We start from the raw sequence: 12416 nt of genomic DNA on the forward strand, positions 1-12416 counted from the left end.
TTCAATATACATGTTGCCCCTTGGTAATATTATTAGAAAATACGGAATTAGCTTCCACTGTAATGCTGATGATACTCAGCTATATATCTCAACGAGACCAGATGAAACTTCCCAATTATCTAAGCTAACATAGTGTGTTAAAAATGTAAAAGATTGGATGACAAATAATTTTCTCCAATTAAATCCGGATAAGACAGAGATATTAATTATTGGACCAGAAAACACTACACAGAATCTTGTAGATTACAATCTGCCACTAGACGGATGTACTGTTACTTCCTCTACAGTCAGAAATCTGGGTGTTATATTAGACAGCAATTTGTCTTTTGAAAATCATTTTTCCAATGTTACAAAAACTGCATTCTTCCATCTTAGAATCATTGCCAAGCTAAGAAACATGTTATCTGTTTCTGATGCAAAAAAGCTAGTTCATGCATTTATTGTAATGCACTTCTAGGTGGTTGTCCTGCTTCGTCAATAAACAAGCTACAGGTAGTCCAAAATGCAGCAGCTAGAGTCCTTACAAGGTCAAGAAAATGTGATCATATTACCCCAATTTTACAGTCTCTGCACTGGCTACTTATTAAGTTCCGTATCATTTACAAATGATCATTACTTACCTATAAGGCCCTAAATGGTTTAGCTCCTGTGTACCTAACTAGCCTTCTACCACGCTACAACCCATCACGCACCCTAAGGTCACAAAACGCTGGACTTTTCGTAGTTCCAAGGATAGCAAAGTCCACTAAAGGAGGTAGAGCTTTCTCACATTTGGCTCCCAAACTCTGGAATAGCCTTCCTGATAATGTTCGGGGTTCAGACACACTCTCTCTGTTTAAATCTAGATTAAAAACACATCTCTTTTGCCAAGCATACATATAATGTATCTTTTAAATTGTGAGTGTAGTTGCATCTGATCAAATGTGCATTTTTATTCATTAGCTTGGGTTAAACCAATTTTACTTTGTTGGATCAGCATGCTAATGATGTCTCTGTTTTGTTTCTATGTTTTGCCATGGGAATTACATCCCGTGGTAACTAGGATTTACACAAGCTCCAGTCTGGATCCAGAACACCTGAGAAGAGATGATGCTGACCCTCAGAGGACCCCAGATGATGCTAACCTTGAATCAACAGAACTAACAATTATTGCTAAATGTGTGACTGCATCATATAATAACTATTAATTACTAATATTGATAGTTCATCGTCTAGCTGACTACGTCTTGTATTATTATTATTATTTTTTTTTTTTTTAAATCCTGCTAGCTACTAGCTACTACTAAATATTGTAGAAACATAATTTTCTGTAAAGTTGCTTTGTAACGATTTGTATTGTAAAAAGCGCTATAAAAATAAACTTGAATTGAATTGAACTGTAATAATGTAAGAAATGTTGAAGGTGTCTGAATAAATGCAGGTTTGATTGTACCAGCTACGGCCCTGCTCACGCCTGTTTCACACATACTCCGTCTGCAGTGTGTACGCAGTCCGTGTGTATGTGGTGCAGCACGGACTCGATGTGCTTTCACACAGAACACGTTTGCAGTTCGCTACTCGGTACATAAACGATCGCTGCACTGCACACTGAATTAGTTTAAATCTTTTTCAAGCACTTTATGATGCATTTTGTAAATAGGAGATATGCCCCTTTTCTAATGCACCACCTAGCTTGATAAACCCCTTCTCAAAGACTTACTGTTTGTCAATTTGATTTGGGTAGCATACATATTCTGAATGCCTTTGGCAGAATTCCAATTAGCCATTTTAGTCTAGATTAATCTAGATTAATTTCAAGACCACAGTGAGATTAATCTAGATTTAAAATATATATATATATATATATATATATATATATATATATATATATATATATATATATATATATATAAATTAAATTCATTATACAGTGAGTAAAATATTTCTTTGTTTTCTCTCAAATTTAAATATCATTTTTTTTTCAAGGCCCAGATCTGGTGAGAAATTGCAGTCTCAAATAATTAGTTCTTGCATGTTTACATCATATCCATAAACACAGTAAAAAAAACAAAAAAACACTATCATCGCAAGACTGAACCTGAAGCAGCAGATCATTGTTAGAGACCCCTAACTTTTGTATACAAAAAGAGGAACCTCAGTCCTCAGTCGTTTTTAACTCGTAAAACAAACATTTGTTCCCTATTGCATTTCACATCATAGACCAGTATAGTCATAAGTGACAGGTTTGGGACTAACCATCTCAGAAGCTGTCTGAAATAGGTTTTTGTGATGTAGAGGACAACAGATTCTCAAAACCTTTTTCTCCTCATATGAAGATAATTCACAGTAAAATTATACACTTACACTAGAACTAAGAGATTATGTAAGAGTTAATAGACAGTATGGTGTTTTAGTAAGAGCCTTTTTATTTACCTGGGGCCAGATTCAACAAAAGCATTCTTAAGAAACGAGTTAAGAAACGTGTTCACATAAATTCCAAGAAGTTTGTAATATTCCGAAGGTGTTTCAAAACTAATCATGATTAATTCTTATCATTCCTCAAAGGAATAAGACGCTGCGTCGAGCGCGTCGAGCGACCAGGAAGTTATAAAGGCACCTGCCACGCAGCTGACTTCAGCTTCGAGTAGGGAAGCAAGCGCCGGCAGGGGTGCCGGGAGTATGGCTCTGCGACGCAGCGTCTCGTTCCTTCGAGGAATTAGGGTTACATTCGTAACCTAGAGAAATTCCTCTTCAGGAACTCGAGCTGCGTCGAGCGCTTTGGGGAACGATGGTCCAACGCTGCCAGACTACCAATCCCCTGCCTAATGTGTATCCGAAGAGCACAGCTAAGGCAAGAGGACAGAAGAGCCAGGAGCAGCTCGCATATCGAGATTGTAAAATCTGGTAAATGTAGAGCGTGGACCATCCCACAGCGTTGCAGATGTCCAAGAGGGACACACCTGCTAGAAAGGCCTAGAGACAGCCATACCCTGAGTAGAGTGAGCCTTGGCTCCCAAAGAAAGGGGAAGACCAGAGGACTCATAGGACTCATTGATAGCCTCGACTATCCAACAACTAAGGGTCTGCTTAGAGGCAGGGGAACTATGACACAATGACACTATGAACTATGGCCGCCACGTACACCTTTAAGGTGGAGTGAGATAACCCCGCAGAGAGCCTAGCTTGGAGAAACTCCAGAACTGTACCAACTGGGTAGTTAACAGGGTCAAGCTGGTGGTCTCTGCACCATGAGGAGAAGAGTTTCAACATCAGGGCGTACAGTTTCCTCGTAGAGGGAGCTCTGGATTGGAGGGGCGGGTCTCAACAACCTCGGTTGAGAGGCCGGAAGCTGTGCCCCCTCAGGGGCCACACCGACAACTTCCACAACTCCGGGAGAGGGTGTATTATTTTACCCTGCGCCTGAGAGAGTAGATCTGTCCTGATCGGAATATCCCATGGAGAGCCGTCGAGGAGAGAGATCAGATCTGCGAGCCATACTGGGCCCGGCCAGAACGGGGCTACTAATCGAAGACGGACCCCGTCCCGGCGTACTCTTGCCAGAGCTCCCGGGAGCAGAGTGATAGGGGGAAAGGTATACAGATGAAGCCTCAGCCTGGTCTGTACCATAGCGTCCAGTCCCAGAGGAGCTGGATGAACTAAAGAGAAACAGAGGGGACATTGCGATATCTCTTGAGTCGCAAAGAGGTCCAAAAACTCTCCATATCTGCCTCGGCCCCTGTCTCAACAGTATGTCTGCTCCCATAGTCAATCTCCCAGGAATATACACTGCTCCAAACGAGAGGAGTTTTTCCTTGGACCACAGAAGGATCTGGTGTGCCAGCTTGTACAAGGGGCACGAATGCAGATCTCTCTCATGACTGATATAAGAGATCGCCAATGTGTTGTCGGTGCGCACCAACACATGGTGACCTTTCAGGTCTGGGAGGAAATATTTCAAAGCTTGATGCACAGCTAGCATCTCTAGACAACTGGTATGCCATGTCAGATGGCGACCGCTCCACAGACATGACTGCACCCCATCCGGTGAGGGATGCGTCTGTCGCTAGCGTTACACGCGACCAAGAGCTCCCAGCACCGGGCCCTGATTCAAGAACCAAGGTTTCTTTCACATGTCTAAGGCACGAAGGCATCGCCGCATGACCTTGATAGTTCGTAATGGATTCCCCCTCGGGTAAAATCCCTTGTTCTTGAGCCACCACTGTAGGGGTCTTATGTGCAGGAGGCCAAAAGGTATCCCGTTGGACGCAGCTGCCATAAGCCCTAACAGTCTCTGAATCTGCTTGGTAGTGAGTGACTGGCCTTCTCTGACTCTCTTGACTGAGGTAAGGATTGACTCGATCCGAACAGGAGACAAATGTTCCTGCATCGTGGTCGAATCCCACACTATGCCTAGATAGGTGGTTCTCTGAACTGGAGAAAGTACACTCTTCTGGGCGTTCAGTCTCAGACCCGGCTCCCCCATATGTGCGAGAATGACATCTCGATGTCGAACCGCCATTTGCTCTGATTGAGCTTAAATTCAGAATGCGGATGCCCTGCATATGGAGGGATACCAGAGCCGCATCTACACATTTCGTGAAAGTGCGGGGTGAGAGTGCAAGGCTGAAGGGGAGTACTCAATATTGGTAGGCTTTGCCCCGAAAGCGAACCTCAGAGACTTCCTGTGTTGTGGAAGGATGGATATATGGAAGTATGTGTCTTTGAGATTTATTGTGACAAACCAGTCCTCGGATCTGATTTGAGCTACAACCTGTTTGACAGTGTGCATTTTAAACTTCAGTTACATTACTGAGAGGTTTAGATGAAGTAAATCTAAGATCGGATGCAACCCCCCATCCTTCTTTGGAACTATGAAATACCGTCTGTAAAACCCGGACTCCCTGTCTAGAGGAGGGACCACCTCGATGGCCGCCTTCCTTATAAGGGTATTCACTTCTTGTTCCATCACCAGAGCCTGCTGGGGGCCGACTACTGTTGGTGTAACCCCATTGAATGTCGGCTGAACTGAATGCGATAGCCTCTTTCTACCGTGTGCGGGACCCATTGAGATACATTTGGCAGTAGTTTCCATGCTGCTAACTGATGTACTAAGGGAATCAGTCTCTCGAGACTGACCTCTGGTGTAAGAGGCCCCTGAAGGGGCGGCGAGCATCTCAGCTCCGCTACGCTCAAGGGCGGTAATAACTGAGAGCAGTGCTCGCTGGAAGCGGCTGCACCCTGAAACTCTGGCAGGGTTGGCAGACCCACCTCCCGAGGGCACTGAGGTGAGACGGGCACCGTATAATGAGGTGGACACCGCTCTACCCCAGTAGGGACCGCCCTCTGTAGTCGTGACTGAAATGTGTCATGACTTCTTGGCCCTGGACCTCCCAACCTGAAGTACGGCTCCATTGGATTCGGAGTAGGCTGAGAAGTCGCTGGCCCATTTTGTACACGGAGGGGGTTGCTCCCACCCAGCAGTCCCTCCAGTACATCTAACTTCACATGTTCAATAACTGTCATTATATTACTCAGAATTTAATGCAATCAAACAATCAGACAAGTAAACACGTCTGGATTTTGATACAATTCACATTGAAGTGATTTATTGAACTTCTCGAAGTTAGAAAACGGTCATTAGATTCCTCAGAATTTAATGCAATTCAACAATCAGACAAGTAAACAAGGTCTAGATTGAGATAAAGTACACATTGAAGTGATATGCTGATTTCTCAAAGTCATTATATTCCTCAGAATTTAAAGCAATCAAACAATCAGACAAGTAAACACGGTCTGGATTGTGATACAATACACACTGAAGTGATATATTAACTTCTCAGTTATTACATTTCTCAGAATTTAATTAAATCAAAACAATCAGACAAGTAAACATGGTCTAGATTGTGACAAAGTACACATTGAAGTGATAGAACTAACTCCTCCTTATTAAATGGAGTTTAAACAACCAGACAAGCGGTCGGGTATGGAAAAATTCAGATGAAAACTGAAAATTATGTAATACACGCGTTGGCTCGACAGCGCGCGAATAGCTTAGTCACAAAACAATATTAATCCCCTCGGAGATTAAATAACTGCTCGTATAATGTTAGGCATAACACTGTTTATTGTATATGCTTACGCACCTTTATGTTTGTGCAACTAAAAGCTCGCCGACACCCTCCGTGTCAATCTCCTCGGATTAAGAAAGGCGGAGTGTCAAGCCCGATGCTCGGGGGGGAAGAACCGAAGCTCGGGCTTCCGAACCCAGGAATCGGGCAGATCTGATGGGTAAGGTAGGAGATAGGGATGTGCCTGTCTCCATTCCCTCAATCAGATCGATCTGCGTACCCAACAAATGCCGGCGCCACTCCGCCTCGGCGAAAAGCAGGTCTGGTATCGCGAGGAACGCTGCCGAAGGCTCCCTCCTCAAAGAGAGCCCTCCGGGATCGAAGCATACACAGCGGCCGGGTCGAGAGCCAACTCAGCGTGCTTCGATCCCATGCAAACCATGCATAGACTGTTTGTTTCCCACCCGTGATGTAGTGTGGGCAGGGAGGAACAAACAATCCATAGCGCGATCTGGAATCACCCTTCAAATGTCGTGTCTTTGCTTTGCTCTTAGGCATTATGTTGTTTATTTGGACAGACAACAATAAATAAGACTCACAAAACAGACTTTAGACATGCACACACAGAGCGCTTGCTGAAAGACGTGAAGCTGAAGTCAGATGCGTGGCAGGTGCCTTTATAGCTTCCTGGTCGCTACGTCACCCCGCCCGTGACGTCATGCCCTTCCTAACCCTAACAGATTGCACACAATATTCAGAGTTGATCTTGCTAGAGGCTTTTCCCCAAAGCGCTCGACGCAGCTTGAGTTCCTGAAGAGGAACTTGAAACTTAACTGTATTTGATTTAAATATTTTCAAGATTGAGCCTAATACATTAAGGACATGCACACAAACATAATCTGTTCACTCAGATTATTTGAAATGCTTGGTGAAAAACAGAAGAACTTAATTCAAGATTAACCTAAAATGTGGCTTATGTGCAGTATGTGCAGCTATTCAGGAGCAGACAGGATTTTCAGGAAGTGTATCAGTCATTGAATCTTTTCTACGTGCTTCTTTGGTTTCAGAATGATGGGCACAAGATATGTGCTTATATAACCTTAGCAGCTCCACTCTTTAAGTGTTCTTTACAAAAGTAAAGTATATTTGACAGCACAAGGTGGAAAGTAACATTCTGCTGCAGAGTTATACATTCTTAATAAGCTAAAATGGTATGTGATGTGCTCAGATGAAAAAAAAAATGCACACAGTTAAGTAAACCATTTTTATGGAATGTGCTGTAAAAAATTATTTACTTTTATTACATAATTCAGTATGACATTCAATATGTCTTTATTATTATTATTATTCAATACATTCAGTAGTAAATTTGTCTTGTTGATGTCTGTGTAAGCTCAATTTTATACACAATAATCAGTCAATCATATTTAAGTCCTCCTGAAAGAAGCGAGCTTGATTTTCAATGTATTTCCATTGCTTACAGAATTGACACTTTAAAGGAATTCCATCATAGACATTGTAGTTTTGCTTTCAATATTGATTTAAATGTTTTGACGACAATGTTTTATTCAGACAACAGTAAATAGTGCAAAGTACAAACGAGTGAAATAAACCCACATTTATCATGCAGTTGTTACTGCATAAAGATCACACTACTGCTGCTGTGAAAACATGTGACTTATGAGTGAAGCACGCGTCGCCAGAAATTCTTGTGAATCACCTCTCATGACACTATGAATCCAGGGCAGGTAGGCAGAAATCTTTGTGTAGACAGCGTGCTCTTCTACAGAACAAGCCTTGTCAAAGGAGAGGATGCCCGCAGCATACACTGTTTTGCTGTTGGGGTTCAAGAATGCAAGAGCACCCCCTGCATCACCAAAGCAAACGTTTTCCTGGTACTTACTAGGTCCTGTGCAGAACTGTTTGTCACCCACATTTGGTGTACTTGCAATAACCTTTGCTTGGTAGTTACCCTTGCATGACCGTACAGGCAGAGACAGGAACTTGAGTACCGGAGCAGGGGTAAAATGTCTCCCCCAGCCCCACCCTGCGATGATGCCTTTCTCTTCTTCATTTTCTTCCTGGTTATCTCCAATCTCAGGAAGTGGGATGGGCATTACAGACTCATTAAATTTGACTGGCTCCTTCAGTTTGATCAGAGCAAGGTCATTGTCCCATTCGGATGTGTTCTGAAAGTCTGGATGCAAAAACACCTGCAAGATAAAACCATGTTAATGATCAATCATATTATGCAACAATTACCTCCCTTTTATCCATTTCTTGATGTACCTGTACCAACAAAATCTTCTGATACACTGCTCCCAAAAGTGTCTGGAAAATTAAGCCACTCTCGCATTCATTTCATATCATCATATGCCACCAAATATGATATTTTGTTATCTAAGTGTCTAAATGACACATGACATTCATGCAAACATAGCTTCCAAATAAGTTTTAGGGTCAGTGTACTCTATGCTATCTGCATACACAAAAGGGCTTATTACTTTCTAGCCCAAAATTTGGCACATTATTTGGTATCACCTTTATTAGTAATCTGTCCAACTTTGAAGTCTGTGGACCAAATGTATAACACCACCACCAGTTCAAATATACAATATTCTTTTGGTTATAACTTTTGAATCCTTTGTCCTAAAAACTAAATTCACCTCATTACTCTTATTACTCCTACAAACTCAATATCATATATTAAGACAATTTTCATTACAGTAGCTGCCAGTAATTGAAATGTACTCTGTTACATTTTTTCCCTCTAATGTGTGTGTGTGTAATCGCTTTGACATACAGGATCAGCACAGGCATTGACAGTACGTCACAAAGCCACCTGAGAACTTTGAAAACAGCGCCACCTATCCTTCCAAAGATTTCTAAGCTATTCTTTGTACTGTAGCACTTTAACCATAAGGTACATTAGCAGTCTGAACAGTGACTGCTAATGCTTTTGTGTCTTTATATGTAGATACATAAATATATGGTGATTATGATTTAGCAAATTAGCTTGGTTTGGAATTTGGTGGGTTGCGTGGATATTTACCTTTTCCACGGCTACTTCTGTAGAGGCGTTTGCATGAACACGTTTGCTGATTCCAAGATAGACTTTTGGAATAAGTGGTTCTTTTCCTCTGGTCTGGCTTTGATTCTTTCCTACAAATAAATTGCGGCCAGCAGTCAGTACCCACTGTTCAGCGATCAAGGCTCCTCCAGCAAAACCTCCATCCAGTATGTTCTCACTGAGGTACACCATTGCCTGCCAGGGGACGGATGCGGTCAGTAATCCCCCCACCATTCGTTTAGGACGTAGGGCTGAAATCCTGTGAGCTGTATAAATGAGAATAAGATCTCTATTAAGCAGCTGTTGAAAGTCATTTTTGTTCTGCAGCTGAACATAACTAGAAAATACATATTTGTAATACATTAAATGCTTCACGACTATATATAAAAAAATAATAATAATAATAAAATAGATGTCTGTGGTGCTTGGTTAAATTTTATTATACTCTTGTTAAGATTTCCAGAGTTTTTGTTACAGTGCTGTTTTAAATTGATAGGATTTTGGCCTGTATATAGTAAGTTTCATTTGTTGTATAGAAAGCAGTTTTAATGTCTCTGTTACCCGAAACATGTTCTCTGACGCTATCCAAAGCAAGAGACATATCTGGCAGGCATGTAATGGTGCCCAAGAGCAGCACAGTCACAGATAACCTAGAGACAAAAAATAAAAAAAATAAAAAAGAGATAATCACCGATAAATAATCTGTTCATTTCAGAGGAACACTTGTTTGAACAGATGTTAATTAATAATATATTACGCACTGCAGTGAAATTGCAATTTGAATGGTAAATTGTGGAATACTTTATTCTTACAATACATCATTATTTGAAATATAATTTTAATCTCATAAAACTTACCACCTCATGATGAAAATGTATTGTAAAAGCTGTCTTGTATTGTATTGTGGTCATTGAGGCTCTCACATTTATATGAGGTTGATACAGCTAAAAAAAAACTAATCTAAACTCACAGATTAGGTAATCATGGAAATTTATCAGTGTTTGAATGTTGACACTATCCAGGTTAAAGGTAGATAAGAGGTTAAGCTAGCAAAACTTTCCAAAGACAGCACGTAGGTCCTGTTCAGTTTGCATTTAAACAACAAACAATACTTGTGTGATTTTGTAATCCCACAGAAAGAAAAAAAACGAAGAACAAGAAAAAAAGGGGAAAAAATATTAGCAAAATGATGCACACCTTGGTTGTAATACAGATTCATCAAATGATAGTGCCAGTAAGTACAACATTTGGAAACCCCAAAATCAGTCTTTTGCAATGTGCAGTACAATGTTGCAATAAGTTGTAATGATTTTAAGGAGATTGAGGTTAAAAAAATATTATTTTTTGGACTACTGTAAATAATAAAACACATGAAATTCCAGAAGCAAAATATGGAAATCTTCCTTTAAAAAATTAAATTTGGACATTTTGATAAATTGATTTAGATTTTTTTTTAAGTTGATATTTTTTGTTCTTCATAGACTCACATAGATTTCTGACAGTATTAGTATAAGTTGCATTTTACAGTATATCCACACATTTATACTCTTTCTCCACTATGTGTTAAATAAATACACACTGCACTTTAAGATATATATTTTGAGTAAGCTAAACTAAATTTGTGCTCTAACATTAATGTGATTAGTGCTTTTATAATCTCTTTTCAAATGTAATCGATATTGACTTTATTGAATACTCAAGCAACACTGTGAAAGTATGAATGTATGAAAGTATGAAATATTGTGAGCACAAACATATTTGTGTGGCCCATGTGAAATAAAGGGCAAGGTCAAAATTACCCAAGAATGTGGTATTGAATTCTTGTGAGAGAACACAACTTTAACACAGATGACATTTCCTGGCAACACTAGATAGAGGAAATAGATAGAACAAAAAAAAAAATATATATATATATATTTGTAAATGTAACTAATCTAATGTAATGTAATGTTATTGGCATGTTATGGAATTTATCTATGGCAATATATTAACATGATATACAGAGCCGGACAGTAATTAATACTTAAGTACAATTTTGAGGGATCTGTACTTTACTCGAGTATCATTTTTGGGGAGTACTCATGACTTTACTCAAGTAAATTCGAGAGACAAATTTTGTACTCTTTACTCTGCTACATTTCTATCCATAACTGTAAGTACCTGTACTTCTTTGGCCCCGTCCACACACGGAGACAGAAGCTCCCCATAGACAGTAAAACAAATGGACACAGCGACCCCATTGGAACTCAATTGAGACAAGTGAAGCCCATTTTTAGCTATTTTTAGCACTTCTGTTTCTGATGGGCAGACTCAAACTAAGCTTGATGATGTCAGCAACCTGTCTGACAGATGTAAATCTTCTAGTAGCTGTGCGTGCAAACTGCCATCGTTAATCTTGCAGAGACGGCGAGCTTGAGCGGGGAGTTCTTTGGCGTGAGTGAGCAGGAGTAAGTATTGTGATTAATTATTTTGTATAGTATTTTAAAATGTAACGCCAGTACGCCATATTAAGTTAATTGTGTGTGAACTTCTCCTCCTGTCTGTACGGTAATTTCTCTACTGTGCGACAGAGAGTCGAGTGGTTATGACGCAATCATTAGCCTATTTTTACAAAAACTGTTTCTACGGGGCCATAATGTAACATAGAAGGTAATGGAGCCCTTTATACATTGTCGTGTATCTTTAGAAATAAACAATGGACAAATGGAGTCTTTAAATGACTCAGATGTAAAGTTATTCGCTGTCAAAGTGACGCCAAAATGAATGGGAGTCAATGGGATGCTAACGCAACTGAAGTTCTGCTACAAGATTGCGGACCGCAGCCGACTTCAACTTCCGGTCGACTTCCTTGCAGCCTGAGATACCCCCGATCTTTTTTTCCTTCGTCTCAAGAAATATCTGCGTCCACACGAAACCGATGTAGTATACATGCCAGCCCAGTATGTGGCGCTGTAATTCTGCCACAGAGATACACTTAAAACGGAGAAGACATGGATTTGCTGATAAACCTTGCGCGTGGTACACAAACAAACATGGAACAATACATGTATTAATCCGTGTTAAAGGGGGGGTGAAATGCTATTTCATGCATACTGAGTTTTTTTTACACTGTTAAAGAGTTGGATTCCCATGCTAAACATGGACAAAGTTTCAAAAATTAAGTTGTACGTTTGAAGGAGTATTTCTGTTCCAAAAATACTCCTTCCGGTTTGTCACAAGTTTCGGAAAGTTTTTTTCAAGTATGGCTCTGTGTGACGTTAGATGGAGCGGAATTTCCTTATATGGGTCCTGAGGGCACG

At 40.5% G+C, this 12416-nt stretch overlaps 1 protein-coding gene across 1 annotated transcript; it reads right to left on the reverse strand.

The window, feature by feature from the left end:
- Positions 1–7297: 7297 nt before the first annotated feature.
- hp (haptoglobin) lies at positions 7298–10099 on the reverse strand. Its single transcript, XM_052560691.1, has 4 exons — positions 9975–10099; positions 9679–9767; positions 9100–9383; positions 7298–8260 (listed from the first exon to the last, which is right to left on the reverse strand). The coding sequence occupies exons 1-4, from the start codon at positions 9980–9982 to the stop codon at positions 7700–7702; spliced, it is 942 nt and encodes a 313-aa protein (XP_052416651.1). The 5' UTR covers positions 9983–10099; the 3' UTR covers positions 7298–7699.
- Between the last annotated feature and the right edge of the window lie 2317 nt (positions 10100–12416).

Source organism: Carassius gibelio, chromosome B7, assembly GCF_023724105.1.
Source record: "Carassius gibelio isolate Cgi1373 ecotype wild population from Czech Republic chromosome B7, carGib1.2-hapl.c, whole genome shotgun sequence".
Taxonomy (NCBI): Eukaryota; Metazoa; Chordata; class Actinopteri; order Cypriniformes; family Cyprinidae; genus Carassius; species Carassius gibelio.